The sequence below is a fragment of the Balaenoptera physalus genome (genome assembly GCF_965194825.1).
Source record: "Balaenoptera physalus genome assembly, chromosome: 4".
NCBI classification, from domain to species: domain Eukaryota; kingdom Metazoa; phylum Chordata; class Mammalia; order Artiodactyla; family Balaenopteridae; genus Balaenoptera; species Balaenoptera physalus.
Window position 1 is genome coordinate 143,714,893 of NC_138891.1, and position 14,653 is coordinate 143,729,545.

At 51.4% G+C, this 14,653-nt stretch overlaps 1 protein-coding gene across 2 annotated transcripts in view; it reads left to right on the top strand.

Moving 5' to 3' along the window:
- Positions 1–14,653, top strand: part of PDE9A (phosphodiesterase 9A) — a 100,144-nt gene that overhangs the window by 30,169 nt on the left and 55,322 nt on the right. For both annotated transcript variants that reach the window (XM_082459160.1, XM_082459159.1), the window contains exons 2-4: positions 3,345–3,415; positions 4,708–4,785; positions 11,182–11,225. In XM_082459160.1, the coding sequence (XP_082315286.1) occupies positions 3,345–3,415; positions 4,708–4,785; positions 11,182–11,225 (193 nt within the window). The remainder of the gene's footprint in view (positions 1–3,344; positions 3,416–4,707; positions 4,786–11,181; positions 11,226–14,653) is intronic.

The window sequence follows — 14,653 nt, forward strand, 5'->3', positions numbered from 1 at the left end:
GCTCTCGCCAGGACACCGTCACTGGGTGGGCGGGGGGTGAATACAGATATTACACGCCATGCAGAGCCTGCGAGTCAGAGCTGTTTGGGTCACGTGTGTGTGCTGGACAGAGGGAGGCCTGGGCTGTGATCCTGACCCCCTGACCCCTCGCCGGCTGGGCCCAGGGGAGCTTCGTCCAGCTCTGTGTGCTGCTTCCTCCGGGGACCCCTCAGAACACAGCTTGGCGGGTGGCTGGTTTCCATGAGTACTTGTTACCCAGCTCTGCAGGCAGCAGGAAGGTTCCAGGTGCCGAAGTTCCCTCTGACGTTCACAGGCCCCAGCTGAATATGAGGGAGCACCAACACCCAGCAGAAGAGAGGCCTCTGGGCTCTCCCTTTTTTTCTCTTGTCCTGTTTTAACATCGCGGTGCTGCCGGCCAAGCCACATGAAAGGGTCTGGGGTGACCTGCCGTGCTGACTGATGAGCCGCAGCCCCGGGGCAACGTCAGACCCTTATTTCTCTGTTAATCATGCTGCCTCCACTTTTCACGTTTAAATTTCATTTCACCAACGCTTTTTTCCCCCACTGTTTATTTCTGGATAGAGGATAAAGGATTTGCAGAATGATTCAGCATGGGAACAGAAAGCCTTGTGCCCTCCTGACCAGGCTGCCTGGTGACGGGGGCAGGGGAGGGGTTCTTCCCAGGCCAACCAAGCCTTTGTGCTACAGGGACTGGTTTCCCACACCAGGAACAACCCATCTAGGCCGGGAGCTTCTCCTGACACCCGGCCAAGAACTAGGCTGTCCAAGCACTTCCGATGTTAGGGTTCACGTGATGCTTCACCCCAGCCTCTCACCTGCATTGGCCCTGCTAAAGGCTCATTAACTAACTAACTAAATAAGGCAAAAGCCTGACTCTCGCACAGATGTCAAATGGCCACACGTCAAACTAACTTGTTAGCTGAACAGGGGAAACGACAAGATGTTACAACCAGTTCAGAAGTGCAATCAAAGAACCCTGCATTTCTCTACAGTAGAGGAATGTTGAAATGGATTTACAGATGGACACAGCATGGCTTTCCATTGCAATGGAATACACCCGATGCAATCTTTTCTGCTTATTTCTGATTTCCTTCCACCCCCCCAGTCAAAAATAATCTCAAAGACTGTTCTGGACCCAGAAGAAGGCCGACCTCCCTCACTAGGTTGGGCTGGATCGGTTACAAAGGGGCAGCAAGAGTGTCAGTGTGCCCTGTGGGCCCTTCTGGGTTTGTTTTGCTGCTTCATAATTAATTGGATTTTTTAAAGCTTCTATTATTTGCTATCCCGAGGCTAGGAAGCCATCACAAAAGACTCACTCCTCCAGATTTCATCTGCAGTGCTTATAAAGTTGGGCAAACTCAACTCTTGTCAAGGCCCCCAGGATATTCCAAGCTCCTGGTCTTTCTTCCCACCTCCCTCCCTGGGGAGGGCCTTGTCAGCACTAACTTCCTGGAGTCACGCTCAGCTCCTGACCAGCATCTGGTCATGACCTGCAAGCCACCTCGCCCTGTTCCGGAATCTCCGGGCAAATCGAATGTTCACAGACAGAGCTGTCTTGTCCTCTGCCTCGGCCCACCACCCTCGCCTTTGACTGGGGTCTGGAATAAACCCACGCGGTCAGCCTGCACCAGGTGGACATGAACTTCACAGAGGCTTGAATGGGAAAGTCAGAAATGGCCCCGTGTCAGTGGGCGAATGGCCAGGACCTCGCACCTCACCCGTCTTGGGCACAGCTGCAAAGGCCGAGGCGTGAGCTAAGGCCTGTGCTGGGGGCGCTGGGACGCACTGTCGTGAAAACGCCGGGGGGGGACAAAGGCGCAAGACTCCTCTGGCGGTGGGGTCGGGGCGCCGTGTGGAGAATCTGGCCCTGAGTCCCGAGGGCTGGGAGGAGGGAGAGCAGAGGAGGGTCTCTGGGAAGGGGGGACCCAGAGCAGAGGGCGAGGGAGGGGCACCCGTGGACCGGAGTGAAGGCAGGGGCGGGAGCTTGGCGAGGGCACAGTGTCAAGGGACACACCCCAGAACCTCAGGTGCCCAGCGAGGAGGTGGACCTTCTCCGGTGGGCGTGCGGGGCAGCAGAGGCATCTGCACAGGAAAGGGGTACAACCACATTTGAGTTCTAGAAACCAAGGGTGGGTGCTGGGCTGAGACCCAGCAGGGCCAGTGCAGGGGCTGCTGCCGGGGTCCAGGCGGGACCAGCTCTGAGCCAGGCCGGTGGCCGCCAGGTGGACAGTGCCGACCAAAGACCCTGTCACCAAGGGTGCGAATACCACCTCGGGGGGCAAGTGGGCAGCCCGGACAGTGGCGCTGGCTGAGTCTCAGCGTAGCCAGACCGGGCAGCACACAGGAGGCCGTGGTAGTCAGGGAACAGCTACGTTTGCGGGGAAAAATATCTGCTTACTCTGTTTTACTGTTTCCAATAAAAAAAAGATGCAAACTGATCTGGCTGAAAAAATAGCGCTCTGGGCACTGAAAGATGCCCACTCTCCTCAGCTTGGCTCTCCCCACGCCCACGGACTCCTGCTGGTGAGCAAGAGGGGCCTTACAGCAATTAGCCAGGGAAAATGTTGAAGGAAAACCTCTGTTACGGTGAAAATGGGAGCCTTGGCGTGGACTGTCCCATGCGCTGTCCAGCCTTAGAGAGCAACCCCCCTCTCTGTACGTGAAGCCCCCTCTCCCAGGGAGGGGTTCCGGAGCCCAGATTCACAATCGGGACCCCTCGGACAAAAGATGCTGATGTGACGTGTTTCTCTACTGTCCAGTAGGGACTGGACACCCAGGCCGTGTGTAAAATTGCCTCCGGTGAAATTTGTTCACTATGCAGACTGACGGTTCCAATCGGACCCTTTCTCAGGGTGATTCCCTCTTGGATTTGGTCCTGCACCTCAGCCCCCAAATCCTAAAAGGCAATCTTTTATTTTTAAGCTAACGATCTTAAATTTCTTTTGCATAATGGCTCCGGAGGTCGTTGGAGACCCCCTGCAATGTGATATCATTAAGCCGAGGTTGTTGATGGTGCGTCAGACATCACCCTGATGGGCACGAGGCAGCATGTCACCGGCAGGTGTCCTTACGTGGGTGATAGCGTTGTTTTTCACAACTCTTTTCAGCGAACAAAAAAGTGAAGTTTTTCTCAACCTGTATAAATCGACTCAGTGAAGAGACGTGCATGTAACATTCCAGTGCCCATGGTTATTTTGTTTTTTCTTTGTAAAATTAACCTGCAGGTCGGGACCAGAGAGAAAGCTCTGGAATCTGACGTCACCATGGAAACCAGCTGCCCTGCTCCTGCCTGACCCTCACGGCCTTCTGCTTCTGTTTTGCAGGTGGTCTTTAGCAAGTATTGCAACTCCAGCGACATTATGGACCTGTTCTGCATCGCCACCGGCCTGCCTCGGTGAGTGACCCGGAATTGCCTCCGCCAGGGGGACGCCTTTAAATTCACCTGGAGGGACAGGTACCTGGGAGGGCGAGTGGCCTAGTCTAGGGGACAAGAGGTGTGGTAGGGCCCATGGGCTTACCTTGTACCTTGCACTCGGGACCTTTCGAATCAGTGGATGAGTCCCTGGAGGTTTCGGCCACGACTGTGCTACACGGAAGGAAACTTTGGGCGGAATTAGGCAGAAACCACTGTCTTAAGAGTTTCTTTTTTTCTTTCGTTTATTCTTTTGCTTTGGGAGAAAGGGTGAAGGACGGTAGTAGTGTTTAGACTTTGGTCCCCCAACCCCAAATGATCCAGCAAGGGGGAGAGAGGGGCTCATCACAGATCAAGGTTTAGGAAAAGACTGATGTCAGAAATAAGTTGAAAAGACCAGAAATCTACCTTATAGAACCATAAGAATTCCAGAAGAATTCTTTTCCCAAAATCAACAGTTTGTTCCAGCAAGTGGATTTTCTGTCCTAACTTCCCAACTATAGAGAGTGATAAGGAGCAGCTTTGGCCTGCAGTTAACTAAGGTTATGACCCAGGTCAAGGAGGGTGAGAGAGAAGGACAGTAGGAGCCTTTCAGAGTCAGGTGAGAAAAAGGAGAGTCAGGGATGAGATTACACACCTGAAGTTACAGCAAGTAGCGGTTTGTAGCAGCCAGAAATAGCCCACAGTTCGGAGCATCTTTTATTAAGCAATGTGCTAAGAAATAAATAAATGTTATTCTTTAGAACAACCTGGGTTTCAGGTGTCACCCGCATTGCACAGATTTTGATACACAACTGAAGACCAGAGAGTTAAGTCACGTGGTTAAGGCAACACCTCGCGTGAAAGACCCCACAGATGAGAAGTTGGAGGAAGATTCAATTGATCCACTTAAAACTGTTTGGTAGGAGAGCTTTTTGCCTGTTTAGATAGACTCCCATGGGAAATGAAGTAGAAAGGCAAACCCTGAATTCATCACTGGCTGATACAAATGTTCATTTCTACTTTACCACAATTTAATCTCCCAACTCAACAAATTACACTTTCTCCAATTCCCGTTTTACATTACTTACACATCTACTGAGCATTTAGAAGTACACATACAGCCTGTAACTTTGTTTACAAGCTGAGGGCCAGTGTCCTGAGGCCGACTCCTCATGGCCCCTTGGGCAGGACGGGCCTGCTACCCTGGCTTCTACCTCATGGGAGGCCCAGATTCAAGTGTGCACCCAGGGGACAACATCGGGGTGAAGACACTGGCTTCTCCTGTCTTCCAGGAACACGACCATCTCCCTCCTGACCACGGATGACGCCATGGTCTCCATTGACCCCACCATGCCCGCCAATTCGGAACGGTAAGCGGCTGGTGGGCTACGTCAGCTCCTTCTCGTGGTGTGTCTGACAGCTCTCTGCATGCACGGCAGGGCCTCCATGGTTGTTTTTTAAATTTACTGCTGCAGGAAAATCTGAATTTAAACCAAAGATGGGAGGGTCTGGGAAGGAGGCTGCTGGTTCCTTTGCAGAACTTGTCACTTTCCAAGAAAGTAGCAGCTCTAAGTGTGGCCAGGGACCTTTCCGAGGCTCCACAAGAGCCCTCCGAGGGGGCATTTACAGATGGGGAAACCGAGGCACTGAGTGGCAGTAGCAGAGCTGCCCCCAGTCCATCGGGGCAGGAGATTCCCTGACCGGATTCCCTGGGCAGCGCTGGGCGTTGACCCCCTGGGGCAAGTCCTGGAGTTGTCAAGCACTCTCCACCGGCTACTCTGCCCAAGACGGCGGAGGTTGGGGGCTGGGAAGCCTGGGGGCCAGAGGAGCGAAACCAGGAGAGACCTAGAGAGGAGAAGGCTTGGGCAGTAAGCACACCTGTGAACATCTGCAAAACAGCCCAGCTGCATGCGGCCGGAGGGAGTACAAGGAGTCCAAGCAGAGCCTCTCCCATCCGCGCCCGGCCCTCTGCCCCGCGGCTGGCGAGGCCCCCGGTGGCCCCCACTTTGTATTTGCAGCAGGGCCAGGCAGAATCCAGCCCGCGTGCCCTGCGAGGCCGGAAGCAGCAGCGTGATAGGGAGTGGGGTGCCCCTCGGGACCCCTGTTTCTCCTGCCCCTCACTGCATCCCCCTCCGAGGGACACGTGTCAATCCAGCCATCGGGGTGAGCCCCCCCCCGACTGAACCAGGCCAGCTACTCCAGCCACAGGAGAGAGCGTGCCCGGGCAGACCCTCGAAGTTCCTGGCCACTGGAGGGCCCTGGCCCCCTGATGGCAGCGTGGGAGTATTTGGGCTCCCATGATGGGGTCCCTGGGACCTCCGCTGTAGGTGCCCAAAAGGTTCCCCCGACCAAAGGTGTGTGCACACCTGAGCGCCCAGGGATGGGCACCAGCTCTTCTTCCTCTGTCCCCCGAAGCCACCTGTCAGCCACCCACGCCGGCCTGAGTGCAGGATGCCTGGCCCCAGGCAAGGGCTCAAGACCTCGCAAAGACTGCCAGGCTTTGGTGCAGAAAGCCCGGCAAGTGACAAACCCTTGGGATGTACAAAGTCCTAGAACATCTGAACAGCCTCCGATGTCCTCCGAGCGCCGTGGTGAGCGGCCGGCACCGTCCTTCCCCGAGCGTCTTCCACCCGGTTTCCCCTCCCCCTCCACTGCATCCATCAGTCTCCTGAACTTTTAATTTCGTCATCAGGAGCCTCTGTCCCCACGCGTTCTGGCTCTGATTACGCTCTGATTATCGGCTCCGGGCTCCCCAGAAGGAGCGATGCTAATTGCATTCCCGGAGGCTCCAGGAAGATTGTCGTAAATTGTGGCATAAGCTCCAGCCTGACCCAGATCTGTATTCATAAGGAAAGTCACGAGTGACCTGTCACCCCTGACGTCCACAGGATACAACGACGTCGTCAGAGGGAAGTGCCCTGTCCGTGCAAGCCGGTGTCTGATGGGGCAAAAGTGCATTTTTCCCGAATTAATTTAAAGCAGTTTGTAGTTTGTCCATTCTGTTCTGTCACTTCATCATATCTCCTTTGGCTCTGTATTCTGTGCCAGCCCTTCTCAACGGGGGGCAGTTTTGTCCCCCAGGAGACACTTGGCGAAGTCTGGAGCATTTTGGCTGCCACACCAAGGGATGGGGTCTCTGGCACCCAGCGGGCAGAGACCAGGGCTGCTGCTCTACCTCCCGCAGTGCCCAGGGCTGGTCCCACCCCAGACTCACCTGCCCAAATGTCAGTGTTGGCGAGGCTGAGAACCGGTGCATGTGGTCCCCGCTGCTTTCTCGTCGCAGAGCTGCCCGTTGTCCCCCAGACCACCAGCCTCACGCACACCCCGGCGGGGCTGGCTGAAGCAGAGCCCCCTCCCTCCCTCTCCCCTGGCATTTCTGCAGGTTCCCAGGTGGTGATGCTGTTGGCCGGGACCTCCTTAATCACTGTTCTCAGCACTGGGCATCCCCTCCCCTGCCTCTGTCTGCTCCCTGCATTTGAGGTCATGGACTTCTCCTTTTCTCGAGCTGCCTCCATCATCTTCCCCCCCGGCTGTGTCTGCTTCCCACTCTCAGCTCCCGAAAGGCGGCGTTCCCCAAGGTTCCCTTCCCGCCTGCTCACCTCCCCCTCCCGGGTCGTGCATGAGCCCCAGCGAGGCCTCCGATCTGCTCCGTTTGCCTCTAATTCTCCGGTCCCACGCTTCCAGCTGCCGTCGGGGGTCCCGCCCCCTCTAAACATGCGCGGTAGAACCTAGTCCGACCAAACCAGTGACCGTCAGCCCTGCCTGCAGGTTCAAACCACCAGCGATCATCAAAAAGGCTCTGGTCACCAGAGCCCCACTGGGACCCAGGAAATGTGGATTTTTGAGGGATTTTTTTTTAAAGCTCACCGGGTGATTCCAGTACGCAGCGAGGGTGAGAGTCACCGGTGTAAAGTGGGCAAAACCTAAGAAACTACTCTTGACCCCCAGGTGGGTGCTGAGCCTGCCAGTGACCAGAAGGTCGCCTCTACCAGACACAGGGTTTCCCCTTCTCGGAAAGTGCTGGATAAATTTTGTTTCTTCCCAGAAGACGGTCAAGTCAGGTCGTGTCCCTCCAGCTTCCTCCACCGCTGAAGACGCTGCAGCCCCTCGGTCCAGCCTCGTCAACGCCTGTACCCTGCCCCCAGCCTCGGATTCAGGAACCGCCTCCCAGGAGAGGCTCTCCTGCAGGTGCCAACTCGTCCGCCTTGCCTGCTTTCTGCCCGGTTCACACTCGCAGGGGGCGCTTTTCACAGCCTCCTCTCCAAATTACAAGGGCTCTTGACTGTGACCACCTGGTTACTGAAGAGAAGTCGGGGGTCCCAGTTTTCCCATCTCTTATACTGAACTTTTCGGCTCATGTCAAACCAAATCTCATGACCTTCTGACTCTTCCTTCAAAATGCTTCTTCCCTTAACGATCAGAGAACGTTCAGACCAGCATTTTAAATAAGCTGGAACATATTTACCTAAGTCAGAGAGGCTCTAATCTAGCAATGGGCTGAGTAGCTTCCTGTCTCTTTTGGAGCTGATAAGAAAGGTGATTGATTGCTAATCGCCCTCATTCCTAAAGACTAACAAACACAGGTAGACACGTCCCAGCTTCGTTCAGATCACGCTCGGCGGGACAGCGTCTGGTCTCAGTGCTCCTTTCTGGACAAGGGGACATTCTGGATCCCATGGTGTCCCACTGAGCAGCGTGTTGCTTCTTGACCACCCTTCCGTTTCTGCCTCCGCCGCTTCAAGATCCTTGTTGAAGGAGAGAAACAGACCCTTAAGTAGTATGAGGAAAAAATGGGGCGTGTGGAGAGAGGGGAGAGCCGGGACGGCATGGCACACGTGTGATACAAACGCTCCTTTATTTCCAATTTTAGCCAAGTTGTGATACATGAAGCTGTCCACCGGATGAAATGGCTGAGCGCTTACAAGGATGGTGTGTGTGCCCATCCCCTCAGCTGGGGAGAAATGCTTCCTGCATTCCGGCGCGGCTCCCACTAAACGTGTTTGAAAAGAGGCATTTTGGAAAAAGACAAATACAAGTTCAAGGCAAATGGAAAGTGGTTTATCTCAATTCTGTTGCTGAGGAAGAAATGATGAAGCTGCAACTCAATTTAGGCCGAGGCAGGAGTTTATTCAATCGTGGAAGCAACATAACTGGTTCTGAGAACATTCCTGCTGTTGAGTCAACAGGATTAAGGAACCAAGGGCCAAGAGTAATCTTGGGGAGCCAGCTGTGGTCAGCGCCTCTGACACGGTGTAAGGGGGGCAGGCGTTTCGGGACACGCGGCTCTGTCTCTCCCCATCCACACCTCCGGCACCTCCTCTGTGCCGTCACTGTCACCTCCCGGCCAGCGTCGGCCTGTGGGGAGCAGGGGAAGACAGTCCTTGTGGCTGCAGGGGAGGGAGAGAGAAGAGAAAGGGGGGAAGGGAAGGCCCCTTCCTGCGCCCGTCGGGCCTGGGATCCCGTCTCTCCACCCACTGCCCCAGCATCAGTGCTGCTCATGGGGCTGAGGGAGGAGGAGAGAGGAGAGGTGACGCCCACCTCGCCGTGGCTCTCAGCGCCCCTCACCCCATCGCCGCAGCCCTGGCCCCCCCAGGCAGCACCGACACGTGGTCTGGACACGCCCCTGGTTCAAAGTCAGCCCCACACACACGGTGGGCTTCAGGGAGGTTCCCCCCTTCCCTGAGCGGTGGCTCCTGGAAACCTGCAAGCTGGCGAGGCTGACGGCTGCTGGGAGGGCCCGGGGAGGGTGGACTCGCCCTGCTCGCCATCAGTGTGAGGACGGAGGCAGCTAGTACCACCTTGGCCAAGCCCCGCCCCAGCCGGGTGTCTCACCTGCTCTACAGGTGGAGCCACACTTCAAACCGCGTGGATTCTGAGCAGGATGTTCTGTGATCTCCCAGGACCCAAACACCATTACGATGAAACCTGGGTAGGGAAAGTGCCCCAAGTCCCAAATAACCAACTTCCGGGGACCTTTGGAAGAGGGCCTTTCCCCAAACAAGGTGCATGCTCCTGCGGGGGGGATGGGTGGGGTTGACTTGCCCCTCACGGGCTCCACCAGGAGGAACCCCTCGTGGGGAGGCGGGACTCGAGACCACCGTGGGCTTGTCCGTCCATCACCTATTAGTGCCACGCAGTTGTTATTTTTATACTTTATTGGCATTTTAAATGCAAACAATCTTCCGTGTGCGCTGTAACTGCTAAACCACAGGATGCCAGTTAGCCACTGTTCAGAGCCTGGTGTTTGGTGTAACTCCTTCCAGAGTCTCTGTACTTTCTTTCTCCATCGCTGAGCTGACTCTCCGTCTGTGACCCTGTAACTTGCCGTGTCTCCCTAACGAGATGTCGTGGGCATCCCTCCACGTCAGTACTTGCTCACTCATCTCCATCTTTTTGACAACTGAATGACACTCCACAGTTCAGCTAATGTGTCATCCGGCCCCGGCGGATGACATTTCTTAGCCATTCAAACAGCAGCATTCACGTCCTTTCAACGTGTACTTGACCGTGGAACGTGGGATCTGTGAGGGCAGAGTGTTCTTGTCTGATTCACTCTTTTTTTTTTTTAAATTTTATTTATTTATTTTTGGCTGCGTTGGGTCTTCATTGCAGTGCGCAGGCTTCTCACTGCAGTGGCTTCTCTTGCTGCGGAGCACAGGCTGTAGGCGCACAGGCTTCAGTAGTTGTGGCATGAGGGCTCAGTAGTTGTGGCTCACAGGCTCTAGAGCGCAGGCTCAGTAGTTGTGGTGCTCGGGCTTAGTTGCTCCACAGCATGTGGGATCTTCCCGGGCCGGGGCTCAAACCCGTGCATTGGCAGGCGGATTCTTAACTACTGCGCCACCAGGGAAGCCCTGATTCACTCTTATATCACCAGAACCCGACCACACCAAGCACTCAGTGTAAAATGTGTTGAATGAATGAGCTAGTGACACATGAAGGTATCCCTGTGTAAGATAACCAAAAGAATTAATACTTTCGTTCCTAGGTTCACATGCTGAGACAAAGGATTTTACATTTGAATCAGTGCTGCTAGGTTGCTTTCCCCTAGGTGGTGGCAATCCGTACTCCCACCAGCAATACCTGTGAGAACCTGAGTCCCTGTGCCCTCACAGCATTCATGTTACCAGGTTCTAAAATTTGGGGAAAAAAAATAGCCTCTTTCTTGAGGTCCCTCTTTTTATTTTTATTAACTGTTATCAATGATTGCCTGTTCCTATTCTTTGCCTATTTTCCATTGACTTGTCTCCCCCCCACCTTTGCCAGAGGTCCTTGCATGTCAGGGACAGTGACCTTTACTCTGTCTTTCCTATCACCAGTATCCTCTCCCCACCCCCTGTGGGTCTCATGATTACCGGTGGTGACATCACCGAGGTGCCAGTGCATTTTCGCCTGAGTTGTTGACACCATCCTCTCTTGTGCACTTGGGGGACGCAGTCTCCAGGAGCTCAAAGCAAAACAGGGAGAGCCTCCTGCAACAGTCAAGTGTCAGGACAGACCAGGACAATTCTGTGCCATCCCAGCTGCATTCAACATGTTTATTTTATTAACCAAATATGAACATTATAGAGGAGGTCTGTTGTTTAAATGATATGTTTAAAGTATTTAGAATTCTTCTGAATGAGAAAGCTCAGACCTGCCAAAGAAATTCATTTTAAAAAGACCTAATTCACTGAACTCTAATTCAGCCCAAGTGCTTCTCTCTCGAACCAGATGTACATGAACATCTTTGACAGCATCTTACAGTGCAACTGCCTTCTCTCTTGCAGGACTCCCTACAAAGTGAGACCTGTGGCCATCAAGCAACTCTCTGGTAAGGCCTTGCTATCATTTTTTAAATTAAAAGAAAGAAACAAAAGCTCCAGGCTGCGCCTATGATTGAATATGTATGAGTTAGGCGTTGAATCTGAAGCCCGGTACTGTTACAGAATCTAAAGCCGCATACTGCTGCAGAGACAGCCATGCTCTGCCCGCCACAAACCCCCAGGATGCCCAGCCCCACCCCCTCCCACCCGGTCCTGACGACTTAGCAGACACTGGGTGACACCCCACTCTTGTCTCCCTGGGCCCAGTACCTGTCCTGACCATTCAGACTGTGAGGCAAAAAGGCCAGCCCCCAGGAGGCCTCATACAGTCAGTGGTGTTGTTTTCTTAAAATCCCATTTCCTTTTGGATCTTTGATCACTCTTATTTCTGTATGATTTATGCATAATAAAATGCTCCCATTTAAGTGTATATTTTGATAAGCTTTGAAAGTTCTATACATCCTTGTTAACTACCACCAAAACCAAGACTGGGAACATTTACATCACCTAAAAAAGTTCTCTTGTGCCTCTTCCCGCTTAGCCCCTGTCCCTCCGCTCCTGGTCTCTGTCAGCCACCAGCCAACCGCTCTCTGACACCATAGATTAGATTTGTCTTTTTGAGAGTTTCATAGAAAATGAAATTATGTAACATGTGTACTCTTTTGTTGACTCGATCTAATGTTTCTGAGACTCGTCCATGTGTTATGTGTATCAGCGATTCTTTTCCTTTTTATTGGTGAGTAACATTCCAGGTATGGCTGGACCACAGTTTGTTTATCCATTCACCTGTTGAAGGACATCTGGGTTATTTCAGGTTGGGGACTTTTATGAATAAAGCAGCTGTGAGCATCCAAGTACAAGCATTTATAGGGACATATATTTTCATTTCCCTTGGAGTCAATGGGATTGAATGGGATTGGTGGATCACATGGCTAAGTGTATATTTCCCTTTATAAAAAGTACTGCCAGACAATTTCCCTGCACATCTTGCATCCCCACCCATGATGTCCGAGAGTTCCCGTTGCTTCACAGTCTCAGCAGCACTTGACATTGTCAGTCCTTTTTGTGTTAATCAGTTCTATTGGGTGTGGAGTGGTACTGCATTTGATTTTAATTTGTGTTTCCCTAGTGATTAATGATGGTGAGTATCTTTAAAGTATTTACTGGCCATTCTTAAATCTTCTTTTATGAAGTATTTGTTCAAATCTTTTCTGATTTGTTGGTTGTGGTGGTGGTGGGTAGTTTTCCTTCTTACTCTTGAATTGAAAGCGTTCCTGGTATATTTGGGATACACACCTTTTGTCAGGTAGATATTATAAATATTTTCTCCTCATCTGCAACTTGCTTCTTCATTTTCTTATGAGTGTCTTTCAATAACCAGAATTAAGTTTTGATTAGGCCCAATGTATCAATTGTTCTTTTATAGTTTGTACTTTTTGTGTCCAAAGAAATCTTATTTTATCCCATAGTTGTGAAGTTTTCTCCTCTGTTTTCTTCTACAAGTTTTATAGTTTTAGTTTTTGCATTTAGGTCAGTGATCCATTTTGAGCTAATTTTTGTGTATGGCCTGAGGCAAAAGTTGAGGTTTATTTTTCTTTTTAAAATTTAATATTAATTTAATTTTAATCTTTGCAAAATTGATGTCTACAGAATAGAATTTTGATGCCACCCATACTGTGCTGGATGGTGTGTGAGTGAGGCCCTGATGTTTCTGTGTCTCAGGGTCTCATCTTTCAAGTGACAGCGTTTACATAGGAGCACTGGTTGCTTTAAATATTTTTATGCCTGAGTAGCTCTTTATGAAAACTCTTAATTCAGTTCTTTTGATAGTAGATGTTAGAATAAAATCTGAGTTCTGACTTTTTTTCGTATGAAAATAACTTTCTTTTTTTAAAATAAATTTATTTATTTATTTTTGGCTATGTTGGGTCTTTGTTGATGCGCACAGGCTTTCTCTAGTTGCAGTGAGCAGGGGCTACTCTTCATTGCGGTGCGTGGGCTTCTCATTGAGGTGGCTTCTCTTGTTGCAGAGCACAGGCTCTAGGCACACAGGCTCAGTAGTTGTGGCTCGCAGGCTCTAGAGCATGGGCTCAGTAGTTGTGGCGCACGGGCTTAGTTGCTCCGCGGCATGTGGGATCTTCCCAGGCCAGGGCTCGAACCTGTGTCCCCTGCACTGCCAGGCAGATACTTAACCCCTGCGCCACCAGGGAAGCCCAATAACTTTTTATTAACATAAAAAGCGCTTATCAAGCCCTTGACTTAATAATAAACTTTTTATTATTGTTTTTTGTTGTTGTTATTAACTAGATCCTCGACTTTATTGAGGCTTCACTAGTTTTTTTCCTGATGTCCCTTTCCTGATCCAGAATCCAATCCACACTTAGTCGTTATGCCTTCCCGTCTTCTCTGGTCTGACAGTGTCTCGGACGTTCCTTGTTTGTCATGACCTTGGCAGTCTTTAAGAGTCTGTAGAATGCCCTTCAATCTGGGCTTGTCTGATGCTTTTCTCATGATCAGCCTGGGGATGTGGGTTTTTGGAAAGAATACAAGGAGGCCATAGTACCCACATGAATCACTGGCTTCTTCTCTGTAAAGTCACTATTTTCCCCTTTCCTTGCTCGATTCTTTGGAAGCAAGTCCCTAAGTATAGCCCACCTTCAAGGGAGGGAGAAAAGAATTGAGGTTCACTTTCTCAGATATCCATTTGTTCCAGCACCATTTGTTGAAAAAAACGATCCTTCCCCCCATTGAATTATCATGGCACCTTTGTCAAAAATCAATGGACCAGGGGCTTCCCTGGTGGCGCAGTTGTTGAGAGTCTGCCTGCCAATGCAGGGGACACGGGTTCAAGCCCTGGCCTGGGAAGATCCCACATGCCGCGGAGCAACTGGGCCCGTGAGCCACAACTACTGAGCCTGCGCATCTGGAGCCTGTGCTCCGCAACAAGAGAGGCCGCGACAGTGAGAGGCCCGCGCACCGCGATGAAGAGTGGCCCCCGCTTGCCGCAACTAGAGAAAGCCCTCGCACAGAAACGAAGACCCAACACAGCCATAAATTAATTAATTAATTAATTAATTAATTTTTTAAAAAAATCAATGGACCATAAATGTGTGAGTCTTACTGTCATACTCCATTAATATCCATGTCCATCCTCACCCGATGCCTCACTGTCTTGGTTTCCTAGGTTCATAGTAAGTCTTGAAATCTGGGAGTGCAAGTCCTTGGGTTTCATTCTTATCTTTCAAAAATGTTTTGTTTACTCCAGGTTCATTTTATTTTCAAATCAATTTTAGAATCAGTCTGTCAGTTGCTACCCAAAAAAGTCTGCTGGGATTTTGATTGAAATGATGTTAAATTTATTGATGACTTGGAAAGAATTACTGTCTTAGTAATGTTGAGTCTTCTGATTCGTGAATATGGTCTCTCTCAATTTATG